Below are 14,837 nucleotides of genomic sequence, written 5' to 3'. Positions count from 1 at the left end.
AATTAATGTGTTCTTGTGGGTCTTCAATAATGTTTCAGAGTGAAATATTACATTTTATCCAATCAATCAGATAAGAGCATCAACAGTTGCCGGTTGTTGTATTGGTTTGAGTTTCAATTATTTGTACAGGTAAACTCAAACTACATAGAAATTAAAGGGCCTACTCATAACCTCTACCAAAATAATATGCAATAATATTCACAGTGTCAAAGATATATATATGTATATATACATAGGTCTCAACATAAAATACAAAGCAAAATGATAGAATGGAAGTTAAAAGACTTTTTTTCCTCAGTGTTGGACTTTAAAGATATACCAAAAATAGAAAAAGTTTCATAAATTAGGACCCCCTCATAATATTAAAAGTTGACCTCTGCTTGTAGTATGTTTGGGAAAATGAAAATTATATGACTGTCTGTTTAAAGACTCAGTCTGTGCATTAGAAAATACGACACTGCATCAAGAACATATCTGGAAAATGTTTGAATACTTAAGATGGGGAAGTTTCTGAAATAAGGGAGCGAATACGCAAATAGAGGAGGAGGTTTTTTTTGTTTTTGTTTTGTATTTATGATTCTATAGTCCAACACGTGTGATAAAAAGAGTGCTCCTAAAAGGAGTACACTACAGTAAATTGTCAGATTACATAATACTGTAGGTAAGTATGCTTCAGAGGGAATGGAACAGGATGGGCACCACCCTGTAATATACAATTTGACATGGACCTTGTATTAATACTGAAAAAATAGTGCCATAATCCCTGGTCATACCTCTTGATTCTTATCTAAAAGGAGATCTTTTTGTTGGAATCTTTAGGAGACTTTATAGTCTACAAAAAAGTAACGAGGATCAGGTCTGGATTTGTTCACTGATGAATCTATGACTAGATAAATCATTTGTTCAAAAAATAAAGTGAACAAATGTCCATCGCAGTTTCAAGGTGAAGTCTTTATGTTGCATGTTTTGTCTGGACAACTGTTAAAATCCCCAATATAATAAAATTGTAATTATGTTAAACAGACAAAAGGAGAAAATCTCTGACATTTAAGAAGCTGGGACAGACTAATATTTACTCAATACATTTAAAAGTAAATTAAGATTTACAGTTAACATGTAGCAGGAAAAGTCAATTGTTTAGCTCTTATCTGCTGTTCAGATTTATATTGCTGTTTAAAGTCAACAATTATATCAACTAATATTATTACTGTATAGCATTTGCATTTTAAAGCTTCTTGTGAGTGTGAATCACAAAGTTTGGATAATTCAAATTATATTTGTATAACGCCTACAATTATTCCTTTCCATTACATGGTTAGGCGGTCTCTTCTCATCTTCTCATGCTTATAATTAGCATCAGTAGTTCTCATTGCAAAAGCGAACATCAACTGTTTCTTACCACAGGATATATTTTCCCATCAGAACAGTATTAACCTGTTCTCCTGTGCGTGTGGGGGTGATGTGTGGAGTCTCATGCTATCTAAAGTTTCAGTTCATCAAACCACACAGGAGTGAGAGAATTATGAAACAGCGTCTATCATATAGTGGGGCCTCTGAGCTGGGATCAGTTCTACATGCTGCTCTTCAGACGTTGCGTAACATGATTCGGCTAAGTGAAGCTGATCCTGGATTAATGGCAGCGATGCATAAAGCCCATATCCACACTCTGCAGTTCCTCTCTTGAGCCAGCGGTTGGGATTGAAACGTGTAGGTGAGGAAAGGAAAGGAGAGGAGGATGTGAGAACTTCCTCAAACTGTTTGCAGTTTCGCCCTTTTGGACACGGTGGTCGTCACTGGTAGAAAAAGAGAAGCTGCTGTTCTGCATTTCATCTGACAAGAAATGACACGATGTTTACCTGAACTGGCACGATGAAGCTGGATATTATATCATAGTGTGGGTTGAAACAGTGAAGTATACTTTAATTACTTAATTACTGCATAGAGTGATATGTGTATATCCCACATTATGCATTGTATGATACTGTATCATCTTCTACTTTGTGATAAAAAACAGTTTTAGGCGGGGTTTCATTCTACTAGCATTTCTCCATTCAACAAGGCTTCTGCAATGAGCAGAAACAATGCTTTTATTATGAGTCATACAGACATATGAAGCCTTTGTCTGGGACACCCACTGTGTCCGTCAGTGCTGTTTGATCGCAACCTAAAAGAGAGAAGGGGAGAGGTGTTTTCTCTTCCTCTTCCTCTGCTTTGAATGAGAAGCAAGCGCAGAAAGGCAAGCTTTTTGAAACTCACAGCAATCATCTGTGGCTTGGTAAAGTGTGTCACAGTGACAGTGAGGGATGTGATTTAATATCTGGGCTTGTATTCGTTCAAAAACACCAGTCATCGGGGTATGGTAGAAAAACACAAACTGCAGGTTCATTGCACAGATTCATGCATTTAAGCTTTTATTTCCGTATTTATTTTGCAGAATCATATTCAGTTGAGCATCGCTGCTATACAGGAAAGACACTGCCAACCCCAAAAATTGAATTAACAAAGTCACAGATAAAAAACAATCTAAACATTAGACAAAATGTAAAAATCACAGTTTTTTCACAAATACACTCAAGAGTTAAGTAACTCGAGCTTTCCCATATTCATCAATAGTACATTATTACACCCAACAGAGAAGATGTTTGCTTTGAGTACAATGTCGCACAAATAAACAAAACAACAAAAAATCAAAATTGAACTATTGACACAATGTTTTTAGAAATTAAGAATGATTGATTTTAATGTCACACATAACCTATCCATAACCTTTTATTTAAAACTCCCACTAAAAGCAAAATTGCATATTTGAATTAACAATGCAGTTATTCATTAAAAAACAAACCAAAAAAAAGAAATATATTTTGCAAAACTATCCTAATTTGTCACTCATAAACTCACATGAATGGTCTGTCAGTGATATGTCTGTCAATAAAAATATGATATGTAAAAAGAGTTTGCTTCACAGCTTTTTATTTCAGTTACTTACAAGTTTATTTATTTTTCTCTATAAGTAAATGTGATATGTGCATGTCCCCTTTGCTGTAATAAGCTATGTTACATCCTTCACAAACATTTTCCTCCATATCGCTGCATGAGTCCTACACACTTTCTCCTTCACATCCTCTCTCCCTTTCCCTCTCCATGATTAATGTTTTCCAAAACCTGCCTCTTCTTCTCAGCCTTCCTCTTGTTTTTTCTCATTCTTCTTCCTCATCCTGTCACTTGTTTCAAATCTGCTCTGCCTCCTCTCTCCCAACATCCATGGCTGCCTCACAAAATCCATCCAGCTGCTGCTTGCTTTGCTCTGGTTCTTCTTCTGGCTCTTGATGATGAATCTGATCTTCCAGCTCTGAATCGGAGTCATACGAGTCATATGACTGTCTACGGCTCGTCTCGTGGCGCTCACCTAGCTCTATGTCGGATTCATAGGCTGTCTCAGGTGTTTCTCCTGACGCTTGAACCTGGTCACACATGTGATCTAACAAGTGTCCTTCGTCTTCTGCTGACCCCCTCTCATATGTCTGGTCATCTAAACTATGCTGGTACATCTGTTTCTGCTTCTCCTCCTCCCCTCTCTCCTCCAGCTCACGTAGGTACTGGTCCTCGCCTGCCGGCTCATGTTGGTCCACCTCAGGGCTGTACTGGCTCCTTCTGTACAAACTCTCCTCATCCTCCTCCTGACACGAGCTTCCAGGGACGCTCTCGCCATCAGACTGGGAGAGGCGAAGGCCTGGGGGCTTCTGGGATAGATCAAAAGGCTCCTCTTGGCTGAAGTGGGTGAGGAGACCCATAGGAGTGGATAGGCAGAATCGCCCCCTCTGCCTGAACACTGAAATAACAAAAATAAGCAATTACATCAAGTGTATGGTTTTTTTTTGCATCTAACAGTGTATGTGTCATCTACAGGTATGTGCATCCTTACATCTTTCATCCAGGCCTCTGTCCATGACGCCGTGTTTCACCTTCATGTGTCTGGTGAGGTTTCCCTTCAGTGTGAACTTGCTCGGGCAGTAAAGGCATTTGAAGGGTTTGCTGTCTGAGTGGAGGTGCATATGTCCCATTAGGTTATGCATCCTGTTGAACTCCTTCCCACAAAGCTGGAAGACAAAGAGTTGGATATCCATGTAAGTTATCAATAGCCAAATAAGAAACTGAATGCATTAACAGTTATGTATGTGCTATGTATTCTGCACGGTTTACATAAAACTTCTCACAATTCAGCTGCGACCAATAACTTTCTGGCCTTAGCCACGAAATAGTCCAGCACACAATCCTCCATAAAATGCCTTTCTGATGCTTGCACACTCAGTTTTTGGTAAAGATTAAACAAATGACATACAAAGTCATCCCATGCCATGGGAAAAGCTTTAGAGGTTCTGGTAGATGGATTTAGGTAGCTTTGGTCAGAGCCAGGCTAGCTGTTTCCAGTCTTTATGTTAAGCAAGTACAAAATGTACTAGTATTGAAAGTAAAAGTGCTCATATTGGTAAATTATTTATTACATTATTGCATTAACACATTATTTTTATAGTGTTGCCTTAACATGTAAGCTGCATTTTTTAAATATTTATTCATCTTAATCTGCAAAGTAACTGCAAACCACAGCTGTGAGATAAGTGAAGTGAAAGTCTGCAACTAACGACTATTTTCCATTATCTATTTAGATGATTATTTTCTTGAATAATTGATTAGTTGTTTGGTTTATACAATGTCTCCACAACCTAAAGATGTTTAGTTTGACACATAGAGAACTAAAGACTGAGTAAAGACAATCATCTGATCAGTTAATTGTTGCAGCTCCAGTGTAGTGGAGTAAAAACTACAAATGTCCCCCCTAAAATGCAGAAGAAATTAAAAGTAGCAGAAATTGGTTATACCCAACTAAAGTTCAAGTAAATGTACTAAGTTATTTTACACCCCTGGCTGTAGTAAAATCTGTTTGGGGATACAAAAACAATAGGTCATCACCCATCTATTATTTTTCTTTCTCTGCCAAATGTCTTTTGTTAGATGACTAATTTGACCAGAATGCTGATTGTATCCCAGCACGTAATCATGAATGAATGTACAGGAATTCACATTTAGATACACCCGACCTCCCTCCCACTATCCTTGTTTTCCTCTTTTCCTCTCTGTCTTCCTCCCTCTCTCTCTCTCTCACCGACAAGAAAAACAGAAAGAGAAAGACAGAGAGAGAGAGGAAGCAACATCTAGACAAGGCCAGGAGGAGAACAGGGAAGGGCAACTCCTGCGCTGTCCTTCCTCTGCATTCTTTTTTATTAGGGTGGTCCTTTCCTTCAGGAGGAGAGAGGGACTGTAAACTGTCCAAGAGGACCGTGAGAAAACAGGAAGTTCCCTCCAGCAGCAGAGAAAGCGAGATGAAATCTATTTGCGGGCCTTGTTCTCCGGGGAGGCTGGGGGCCATTGTTAGAGAGGCAGTTTGTGCGGCGATATCCTTCCTATGAACAAGGAGGCTCCCACTGCCAAAAGCCTCTCTGCTATCTGGTCATCGTCTCAGTCCTTCTTCTAACCACCAAGGTCAAAACAGACACTCCAGAAAAGTGGGGAATTCCTTTTATAGCAGCTACCACTAAATTGTGCAGGTTCGGTTCTTGGCCGTGATTATCACTTCATAAGCATTGCTTAAATTAGTGTACTATAAAGGGAACGTCTGAAGCACTGAGGATGCTTTTATCCAAACATGTTACAGTACAACGACTGAACATTAAAGGATTAGTTTGATATTTTGGAAACTACATTCACTGACTTTCGTGCCAAGAGGTAGACAGGAAGATTGATACTGTCTGCACGCTAAATATGAAATTACAGCCACCAGCCAGTTCGCTAAGCTTAGCATAAAGACTGAAAATATGACTGAACAGCTAGCCTGGCTTAAAGGTAACAAAATCTTTTCGTATGTTTTCGTATGTTTGAATTTAAAAAAAAAAAAATAGAATTTGTCAATTAGTGATCTTTAGGGACACTAGTAGACAGACGTTACATTTGTACAGAGCCAGGCTAGCTGTTTCCCCTTGCTTCCATTCTTTATGCTAAGCTAAGCTAACTGTCTTCTGGCAGTAGCTGAGGTGTGAAAGATAGAGTAATGAAAGACCTTGTGTTCTTCTCATCTACCTCTCAGCGAGAAATAAGCATATTTCATAAAATGTTGGCCTATTCATTTAACATGTGAGCTTAAAGGCCAAACACAACATAAAGAGCCACTTCTGACATGTTAAATTTGACCAACCTTGCATTTATAAGGCTTGATGTCAGAGTGGACGATCATGTGAGCCTTGAGAGTCTGCTTTTGGACGAAGCTCTTGAAACACATGTGGCACTGATAGGCCCGTATGTTGGTGTGGATGAGGACATGGCGCTTCATGTTGGCCAACAGCGTGAACTCGCGACCACAGATGCGACACTTGTGCTCCTTCACCCCCTGAAGAACGAGAGAATGTGAGATTGGAGCTGTGAGAAATGTGGTCAAAAGACGAGTCTGTCCAAGATTATAGTTAGTTTAGCCTTTTAAATACTAATGTATTGTGGAGATCCTAATATTTCCATGGATAACAAATATTTCAATATGAATTTTGGGGAAATATAAAATGATGCACAAAACATGCAGAATATTGTAATTCAATAAAATGGTACAGCCATAAAAATGTGGAGTCTTAAAGGACGTTTAAAACATGTCTGTCTAAAAATCATATAACTTCAGTGAAAAGTTGGCACAAGCTCATATAGTGTATAATACTATGATATATAGAGAGAGTGTGAAATAAGATGGTTTTCCTAACTTAAAGGTACTTTAGGGGAAATAAAAGAGGAGATGTTAAGGGGTTAAAAATTGCTTCAGCAGCCCAAGTCGAAGGGGAAATTGCTTTGAGACAGCTGCCAAAACAACCTGTACGGCAAGTGTCCAAACTCTTTCAGCCATGCTCACTACACTCAAAAATCTAAATAAGGAATAATGGAAATAATGATAATTATGTTGGAAGTCAAAAACACAGCCTTTTTCTTCCAACCACTGACAGAAAATGCTGAATCTTTTCTCTCTGTCCTCTTAGTTAAACTTACTTTGTGGGTGAGTGTGTGCTGTTTCAGGTGGTGTGACTGAATGAACTCCATCCCACACTCGCTGCAGATGTACGGTCTGATGTCTTTGTGTTTCATCATGTGGTTCTGAAGCTGACTTGGGTACTGGAAAGTCTTCTGGCACTCTGCACACCTACATGAACAACAGGCGTTACTTCTTTATGAAGCCAAAAAGAGAACTGAAATGTTAAAGCAGCAGTTCAACATTTTGCTTGCATTCCAGTCAAGAGTTAGATGAAAAAATTACTCCCACTTTTAGGTTAAGACTGGTGTCTATTTTCTCAGCTAACTCTCAGAAATGAAGCAAATAAGGCTATTTCCCAGAATGTTGAACTATTGCTTTAACAAGACAATTATTATGATGTTTTTGTGCTCACCTGTACAGAGTGGGGCCACGGTGGGCAGTCAGGTGCCTCTTCAGCTGGGCCAGTGTGGGGAAATCCAGACCACACTCAACACATACGTTCTCCTGGCCTTTCTCATGCTTCAACTCATGGGCACGAAGCTCACTGGGGTAAGCGAAGCCTCGGCCACACACACTGCAGCTGGTTGGGCAAAGGAAGTATGTGTGCATAAGAGAAATTAGTAAAAAAGAGAACATTTGTCAGTAAAAGACAAACTTGCTACAAAACATTTACCTGTATGGCTTCACGTCACTGTGCTGCATCATGTGTCTCTTCAGGTGGCTGGTTTGGGTGAAGGCCTTGTGGCACACCTGGCACTTGTGAGGACGCATGCCCTGGTGAGTGAGCAGGTGTGTGTGCAAGTGGCTCAGCTGTTTGAACAGCTTTCCACACAGGTGGCATCCGTGTGGCTTGATGCCGCTGTGCCCCAGGATGTGTGTGACCAGGTTGTACTTAGAGGTGTAGGACTTCTCACACATGCGACACTTCCATCGCTTCTGGTCGCCTCCCACGTCCACATAGTAGCTGTCATCAACATGGACATTAAGACCCAGCTTCTCAGCGCTGGTCATGCTGCCTCGAGGAGGTCCGTCACGGCTGCGGTGACCAGGTCGGAGGTCCTCTTTGGGGTAGAAAGGTCCAGGGGAGAGGTGCATGACAGACCCAGGCATGAAGAAGGGGTATGGTAGGAGGCTATGGTGGAGAGGGGGGAAGTATGGAGGGTGGAGGAGGAGCGGAGAAGGAGGCCAAACAGGGGAAGGACTGAGAGACTCTTGTTTCACCTGCACAGGTAGATTCAGACCGGGTGATCTGTGATGCAGCTGTAGTCTGTTTAGCTCAATCATGCCAGGGATGGCCTTCGGAGATGGGGAGGGAATGGGACGAGATTGGAGGGAGAAGGGAATATGGGAGAGGTCCACAGTCTTCTTTCTGCTGCTTTCCTCCTCTTCCTCTGCTCCTCTGTCTGGAGACTCGCATCCCTTTGCATCCACTTTGAAAGGAGTTCTTTTGCGTTTTTGGGATCCCTCTTTTTGCATGTAACTGGGCCCAAGCATGGGAAAGAAAGCAGGTGGGCCTAATGTGCTATAGGTGTCTCTGGTGGGTGATATGCTGGGGTATCGGGCAGGGGAGAATTTTGGGGGCTTAATATAGAGCGGAGGTGGGCTTAGGTAGAAACTGTGCTGAGATGGTTGCCTTAGCTCATCTCTGACAGAAGGACTTCTTGCTGGGGAGAAATGTATTCTGTCTGTTTCCATCTTCTTGCTGCAGAAAAAAGAACAGGAGAAGTGGTTGAAATGTCGTTATTTTAAATGTCATTTGTAAAAAAAAATTGACAAAAGCACATCCAATGACTGTCTGGTGTCTATTTATGCCACGAAACTGTCTCTCTGAAGGTTTCTCTGGAAAGAATGTCAGTGGACAAACGCACAGTGTGTCAACACCCACACCTTTCAGTGTTCAACCTGAAACCTTTCACTTCTTCCTTTCTCACAGATCTCCTCCTCTCCTGAAATTAGGAAGTTATCTGTGAAATGTTCACCTCTACCTCCCGCACACTTTTCGCTTCTCCATCTCTTCTTCTCTGCTCTGTTCATCTTTTTTTTTTGTTGCACTGATAGCCAGGAAGAACTTCCTCTTTTCTCATCCGCTGATAGCGCTACGTGCTGTTTTAGTCCGTATCTGCATGTACAGCCTATATGGTTCAATTAAGTAACTGATAAGCCTGAAGCTATGATGTTAAGATGTTATAGAGCTATTGATAAAAACCTCTACTGTAGTTTCTATATACATACTTTAGTGTAGATGATGGTCACGGATTAAAAGATGGTGATAAACAGAGAGGAACTATCCTACTTCTGCATGACATTCAAAATAGTGCTTAGAAATGTACTTATCTATTCTATTCCTGTAAATAGTTCAGCACGTATTAATGTGCAACTGATGATCCATATCAATCCACTGTAGCATGACCACAAGTTCTACTTTTTTCTCTGTTATTTGGATCCCTGTTGGTTGCAACTGTAGCAACTATTCTTCCTGAGGTTCATTAAAAAACTATATTATGCTACATATAAATACACATATACCCATGTAAAGTGCAACAATTTAAGATTATATTCATTAGTTGATGAATCTGTGGATCATCAATCATTTGATCTAGAAATTTCAGAATACTGTGAACAATATGAAGAGGGTGTTGTTAACTGTGTTTTTGTCCAAACAACAGCCCGGAATCTGAAGATATTCAGATTATTATCACATAAAATACAACAAAAGCATAAAATCCCCACAATTTAAAGCGGGAACTGGAGAATATATGGTGTTTTTGCTTGAAAAATGACAACCAATTGTCAAAATAGTTGTCGAGAGTTTGACTAATCAATTTATCAACAAATCATTTATGCCATAAACATGCAGACAAGAAATATTATTGAATTAAGTCATGTTGAAAAGATGAAAACAGCATGTTGAGGATGATAAAGTTAAAGATGATGAGATGAAGATGAGTTCAGTCAAACGACCAGAGATTTCAGATAAATTCAAAGTGACAAATTCACATTTTTATCATTTTGTTTCTGACAAAAAGAAAATTCACAAGCAGTAAAACACTTTCTAACAACAGCCAATATTTGTCCATATCAATAAAAAATGAAAACAGACATTAAAATGATACAAGTGCTTTGATGCACATTAGTGATCTACATAAAACATAAACTGTACTAAGTATAGTATGCACACATTTCATGAAGTATATATTACGATTTACCTCTTATTCTAACACTTCTCAACATTTTGTAACAACTTCAACTGCATTTTTAACATTTCCTTTACAGCATGCTTTGAATGCTCCCCTTGATTTTTTTATTCTTCTATTATCCTCTTCACCTCTTTCATGATTTATGAGGAAGGTGCACTGTGCAAAGACCCCAGCCTATACTTTGCCACACCATGCATTCCAAACAATCCATTAAAACCGAAGCCCCTCCTTAACATATGCCAGTCAGTGCCATGTAAGTGTGCGTTTGTGTGAGGCTGTATCCAAGTCTGTGTGTTGAACTTACCAGCTGAGTGTAGCAGAGTGTGTATTCTGTGATGCTGTTGCTCTGTGCTGGCTGAAATGCTGCTGCAGCTGCTGTTGTTGTACCTGTACCTGCCTTTTCTCCCTCCTGCCTGCAGTGCAACTCTCCTGACAATGAGCCGCCCGTCCACGGATAGCATTTGAAGTGACTTAAGAAAGAGAACAGGAACAATCACTTTGTTCTCATTTTTCAGATGAGTACCTTCGGAGAGAAGGAAGGAAGGGAGGGGAGAGGAAGTCAACAAGCCTAGTGCCTTCCTGCAGAAAAATAAGGAAACACTAGATAGACATCTCCATTTCTCTATGAAAAAGGGATTTGCACAGCTTTTGGAGGAGCACGGGAGGCAAGATTTGATATTTCAGAAAACAATGCTTTTGAATATTTAACAGCTGTGAACCGACATGCAGTGATGGAAGATGATTTCACTCTGTGAAAACCATTCATCTCTTTCTCTTTATCCCGATTATCAAAGAAATACATGTTCAGAAAGATCTTTCTTACATTTAAAGTTATTAAAAACTCCTACATTTTTAGGTGGAGTTCTAACAGATACAATTCATGCATATCTATTATTAAAATAAAATAAATGTATGTTTAATATAACACAATCCAGCAGAAAAGCCACAGCAAAAACCACCTCTGTGAAACATTTAATGTTCAGTTTTTGTGAAAGGAAAAGAAAAGCTTTATTTCTCTTCCTTCTACAGGGTACATTTTGATGCCTTGTTTTTGATTTCATCATATTGGATTGCACAATATTGTAAAATGTCCCTGTTATTTTGTTAACCTCCTGCATGAGCATGACAGATGAAAACAATCATAGAAAAAATTGATGGATAAACTGATGAAATGTGTCAACACAGCCACTAGGAGGCAAGAGTGGCCCACTGTCGAAAGGATGTTTGTCATATTCCAGTTTCCAGCACTTTATGACTACTGTTTGTCATATTTATCTTCACAGACTGACAGCAGTTATGTACTGCAATCTGTCCCTGAGTGATAAATATAAACAAACTAATGTCAGTCCACATCTTAATATCTTACACTGCCCTTTTGGCTCTGAAGTTAGTCAACTGTGTTTTTAATTGGGATGATGTGGCAGTGAGTACATCAGGGGAGAGCTGCAGTAATTGAGCTCATATCATTGAAAGAGTGTCTTCTGTGGGTTGTGGCCGATCATTAGCTGTGTTAATTAGCTCATGAGACCAATTAACCTAAGACCTAGACAATGTGTGCTTCAATTCCTGTGAGGGATTAAAGATTTAAAAAAATAAAATGAGGGAATCAGTAGGTGTGTGTCGGTGTGAGGGTGTTTTAAGTTGTGTACAAACTTCCGCTATCTGAGTACAGCACTGCTGATCCATCATGGTGGCTCAGCAGCCCGAGTTTTAGAGTTGGGCTTCTTCTCATGACCTTTGAAATATTCTTTCTTTAACTTTCTCACATCTTACCTTAAGAAGATCAGTATGCTAGCTAACAATTACAAACTTTGTTCAGTTCAAATTTGATTCTTTTTTACATTTGAGAGCAGTAAAAACACCATAAACACTGTTCTTTTAGCTTGAAGTGGTATGACTTTTCCCAAAGTGACCCAGCTGATACACATTTTTGCACATAAAAACAAGCAAACTACATTTCAAAAATGTTGGAATAAAATTCATTAAAATCATGACGGCTGTTACACTGTAACATCGGATCATACTATATAATGCTTGTGAATGTTTTTGCTCCTCAAAAAAAGGTGTAAAACCTAAAGAATACACACACTCTTCCCTTTGAAAGATTAATTAAGGACTAATCACCCATTTGTTAATGACTGATGAGGTATTTAAGAGTGAAAAATAGAACTGTGGTTCAGAAATTTGGTATAGAGACTAATTATGAGGCAGTACTGTGAAGGGTCAGCATATCTCCTTTTTTAAATTAAGTGATGTCAAAGTTGTGCTTCCCTTACGTCCATTCATGCTTTGACTAATTTCAAGATTGAATAATGTTCCCACCCTCTTCTTGACCTCTCCTGACTTTCTACCACCTCCAACATGCACAGTCACGCACCACAAGCCCTTCCCTAATCATTCTCAATGGTGTGAAGCAAACCAGGCCACACAACTGCCCAGCCCTTTGACCCAGACTGCCCAGTGGTCAGTCTCATCACTGAAAGTGACAGTAACTATGACAAACTCATTAAAGATCTCTAAGTGGCTTTTGGGTTTCTGTGTCACTCTCAAAAGAAGCCTAGAAAGTATATAAGATGAGTCGGGGCCACCATGCAAGTACAAAGAACTGGTCAAGCATCTGGGAGCATCTGAAACACTTGAATTCTTCTGTTCATCGAGCGATTAAGGAACAAGTGAGTACATTTTCTGCTTTGTGGACATCTTTCTGGCATAGCTTTTGTAGTCTGTCATTCTTAACAGCCTTCCTTGCCTTCCCTCTATCCATCTTTCTTCCTCTCTCTCAGCAGAGATGACTGGAACTGCTGTGTCTGTGTGCCTACTTTTTCTGCTGTCTGTATGTTCAGCATGCTACATTTCTAACTGTCCCATTGGTGGGAAGAGGTCCATCATGGATGCCCCACTGCGCAAGGTGAGCTGCCTTTACCATTCTTTAACTTTTGAATTATTTTGTGAGCTATTAAGTTCAGATAAGTATAGCATCAGCAAAATGGAAAACATTTTCTTGATTTAAAAAGGGTTTTTTCCATTGAAGGTCAGCAATTGCACATACAAGACTTAAGTTAGGACTGTGAGAGTCTAAGGATCAAAGGTTTAAGGATGGAGAATGTTGTATGCTATACAGATTGTAAAATCTGGCCAAATTTGTGAAGTGTGATTTTGGGTTGTTTTAATGAAATTGGCTTTACTGGACTTGACAGGCATCAAAACATTCACGCGCAAACAGAAAAGGAGGAAATACACGTTCAAAACTTTAGAATGCTTGAGAGACATATCAAGGATAAATAGATCTTTTCTCAGATATGTAATGCTAAATAGCAGTGCCATTGTATTCTAAATAACACCAAGAATAATCACTTCTCTCCACCAGTGCATGTCCTGTGGCCCCGGGGACAGGGGCCGCTGCTTTGGACCCGGTATCTGCTGTGGGGAGGGCCTTGGTTGCCTGCTGGGTTCCCCAGAAACAGCTCACTGCGTGGAGGAGAACTACCTACTCACTCCTTGCCAGGCAGGTGGGAGGCCGTGCGGATCTGAGGGTGGACGCTGTGCTGCTTCAGGACTCTGCTGTGATGCAGGTCAGACTGTCTTCAAAGACTGATTTCTATCTTCATGTATCATATAGGATTCATTTGTATGGTTATTTAGTGTCTTTCTTTTCTATAATACATTTTTGATTAGCTAAATTGTGGAAAAAGACTACTTTTTGGGAGAAAATGTTTTGTTTTTGATCCCACCTGCTCAAGTTAATATTATTTTGTATATGCTACTTTGTTATTGCTTGAGAGTAGGAAAAAAAGTGGTGATGCCTGTTAGGGCTGCATATATTTAAAAATGTAAGCTTAAATAGGTTGCATGCTGTATTTTTGCTGTTTCGCTACAATCAGTCATAGTGAACTCATCTGCCCTCTCGTTCTGAAAAGGTTCATGGTCACACAGAACCTGATAACAACAAGCTGTTATCACACATATTGTAAAATATAACTGCTGAAGTAAACGAAAAGCATAACTCCTCCTGTTCTTCATGCCACAGAAAGCTGCACCACAGACCAAACCTGCCTCATCGAAGAGGAGGGAGACGATCAAGCTAGCCAATTCGATGGCAGCGACCCTGGTGACATCATCCTCAGGTTCCTGCATCTGGCTGGCCACTCTTCTCCTCATCGAATTCACCAATGATATGCTCCAAAGCCTCACCAGACGCTCTCCAGCTGTAGGGACAGATCAGGGCTTGTAGATCTAGGTTATATTGTTGTATTGTTTTGTTTGTCAACACTCTGATTATGTCCTTTCCCCTGGAGTACTTCTGTGGAGTGCTTTTGTCTGGATAATTTTATGTATAAAAATAGGGATGAATACTGACCGTGGTCATCCAGATATCTGCATGTTGAAATAAAGTTTTGAGAGAATATTCAATGTTGTTGTTTTTAAAAAAAATCTTAAACCTGATTAGAAACTGTGCAGAACAACCAGTCATCATAAATCTTATCATGCTGCTGTGTTCTTATACTCCACTATCACTAAAAGTACAAAAACCACAGCCGTCTTTATCTCTCATTTAGCTTTGCACAAGCCTGTAAAGGACC

At 39.8% G+C, this 14,837-nt stretch overlaps 2 protein-coding genes across 2 annotated transcripts; one reads left to right on the top strand and one right to left on the bottom strand.

The window, feature by feature from the left end:
* Positions 1–2,454: 2,454 nt before the first annotated feature.
* znf366 (zinc finger protein 366) lies at positions 2,455–10,675 on the bottom strand. Its single transcript, XM_062417119.1, has 7 exons — positions 10,562–10,675; positions 7,734–8,762; positions 7,473–7,640; positions 7,078–7,228; positions 6,248–6,439; positions 3,923–4,097; positions 2,455–3,829 (listed from the first exon to the last, which is right to left on the bottom strand). Exons 2-7 carry the CDS (start codon positions 8,753–8,755, stop codon positions 3,228–3,230), a joined length of 2,310 nt encoding a protein of 769 aa, XP_062273103.1. The 5' UTR covers positions 8,756–8,762; positions 10,562–10,675; the 3' UTR covers positions 2,455–3,227.
* Positions 10,676–13,027: 2,352 nt separating this feature from the next.
* LOC133978795 (isotocin-neurophysin IT 1) lies at positions 13,028–14,430 on the top strand. Its single transcript, XM_062417121.1, has 3 exons — positions 13,028–13,165; positions 13,625–13,829; positions 14,285–14,430. Exons 1-3 carry the CDS (start codon positions 13,046–13,048, stop codon positions 14,428–14,430), a joined length of 471 nt encoding a protein of 156 aa, XP_062273105.1. The 5' UTR covers positions 13,028–13,045.
* The last annotated feature ends 407 nt before the right edge of the window (positions 14,431–14,837 follow it).

Source organism: Scomber scombrus, chromosome 4 (assembly GCF_963691925.1).
Source record: "Scomber scombrus chromosome 4, fScoSco1.1, whole genome shotgun sequence".
NCBI lineage: Eukaryota > Metazoa > Chordata > Actinopteri > Scombriformes > Scombridae > Scomber > Scomber scombrus.
Note: the sequence above shows the minus strand (reverse complement) of the source record. Positions and strands in the feature narration are given on the sequence as shown.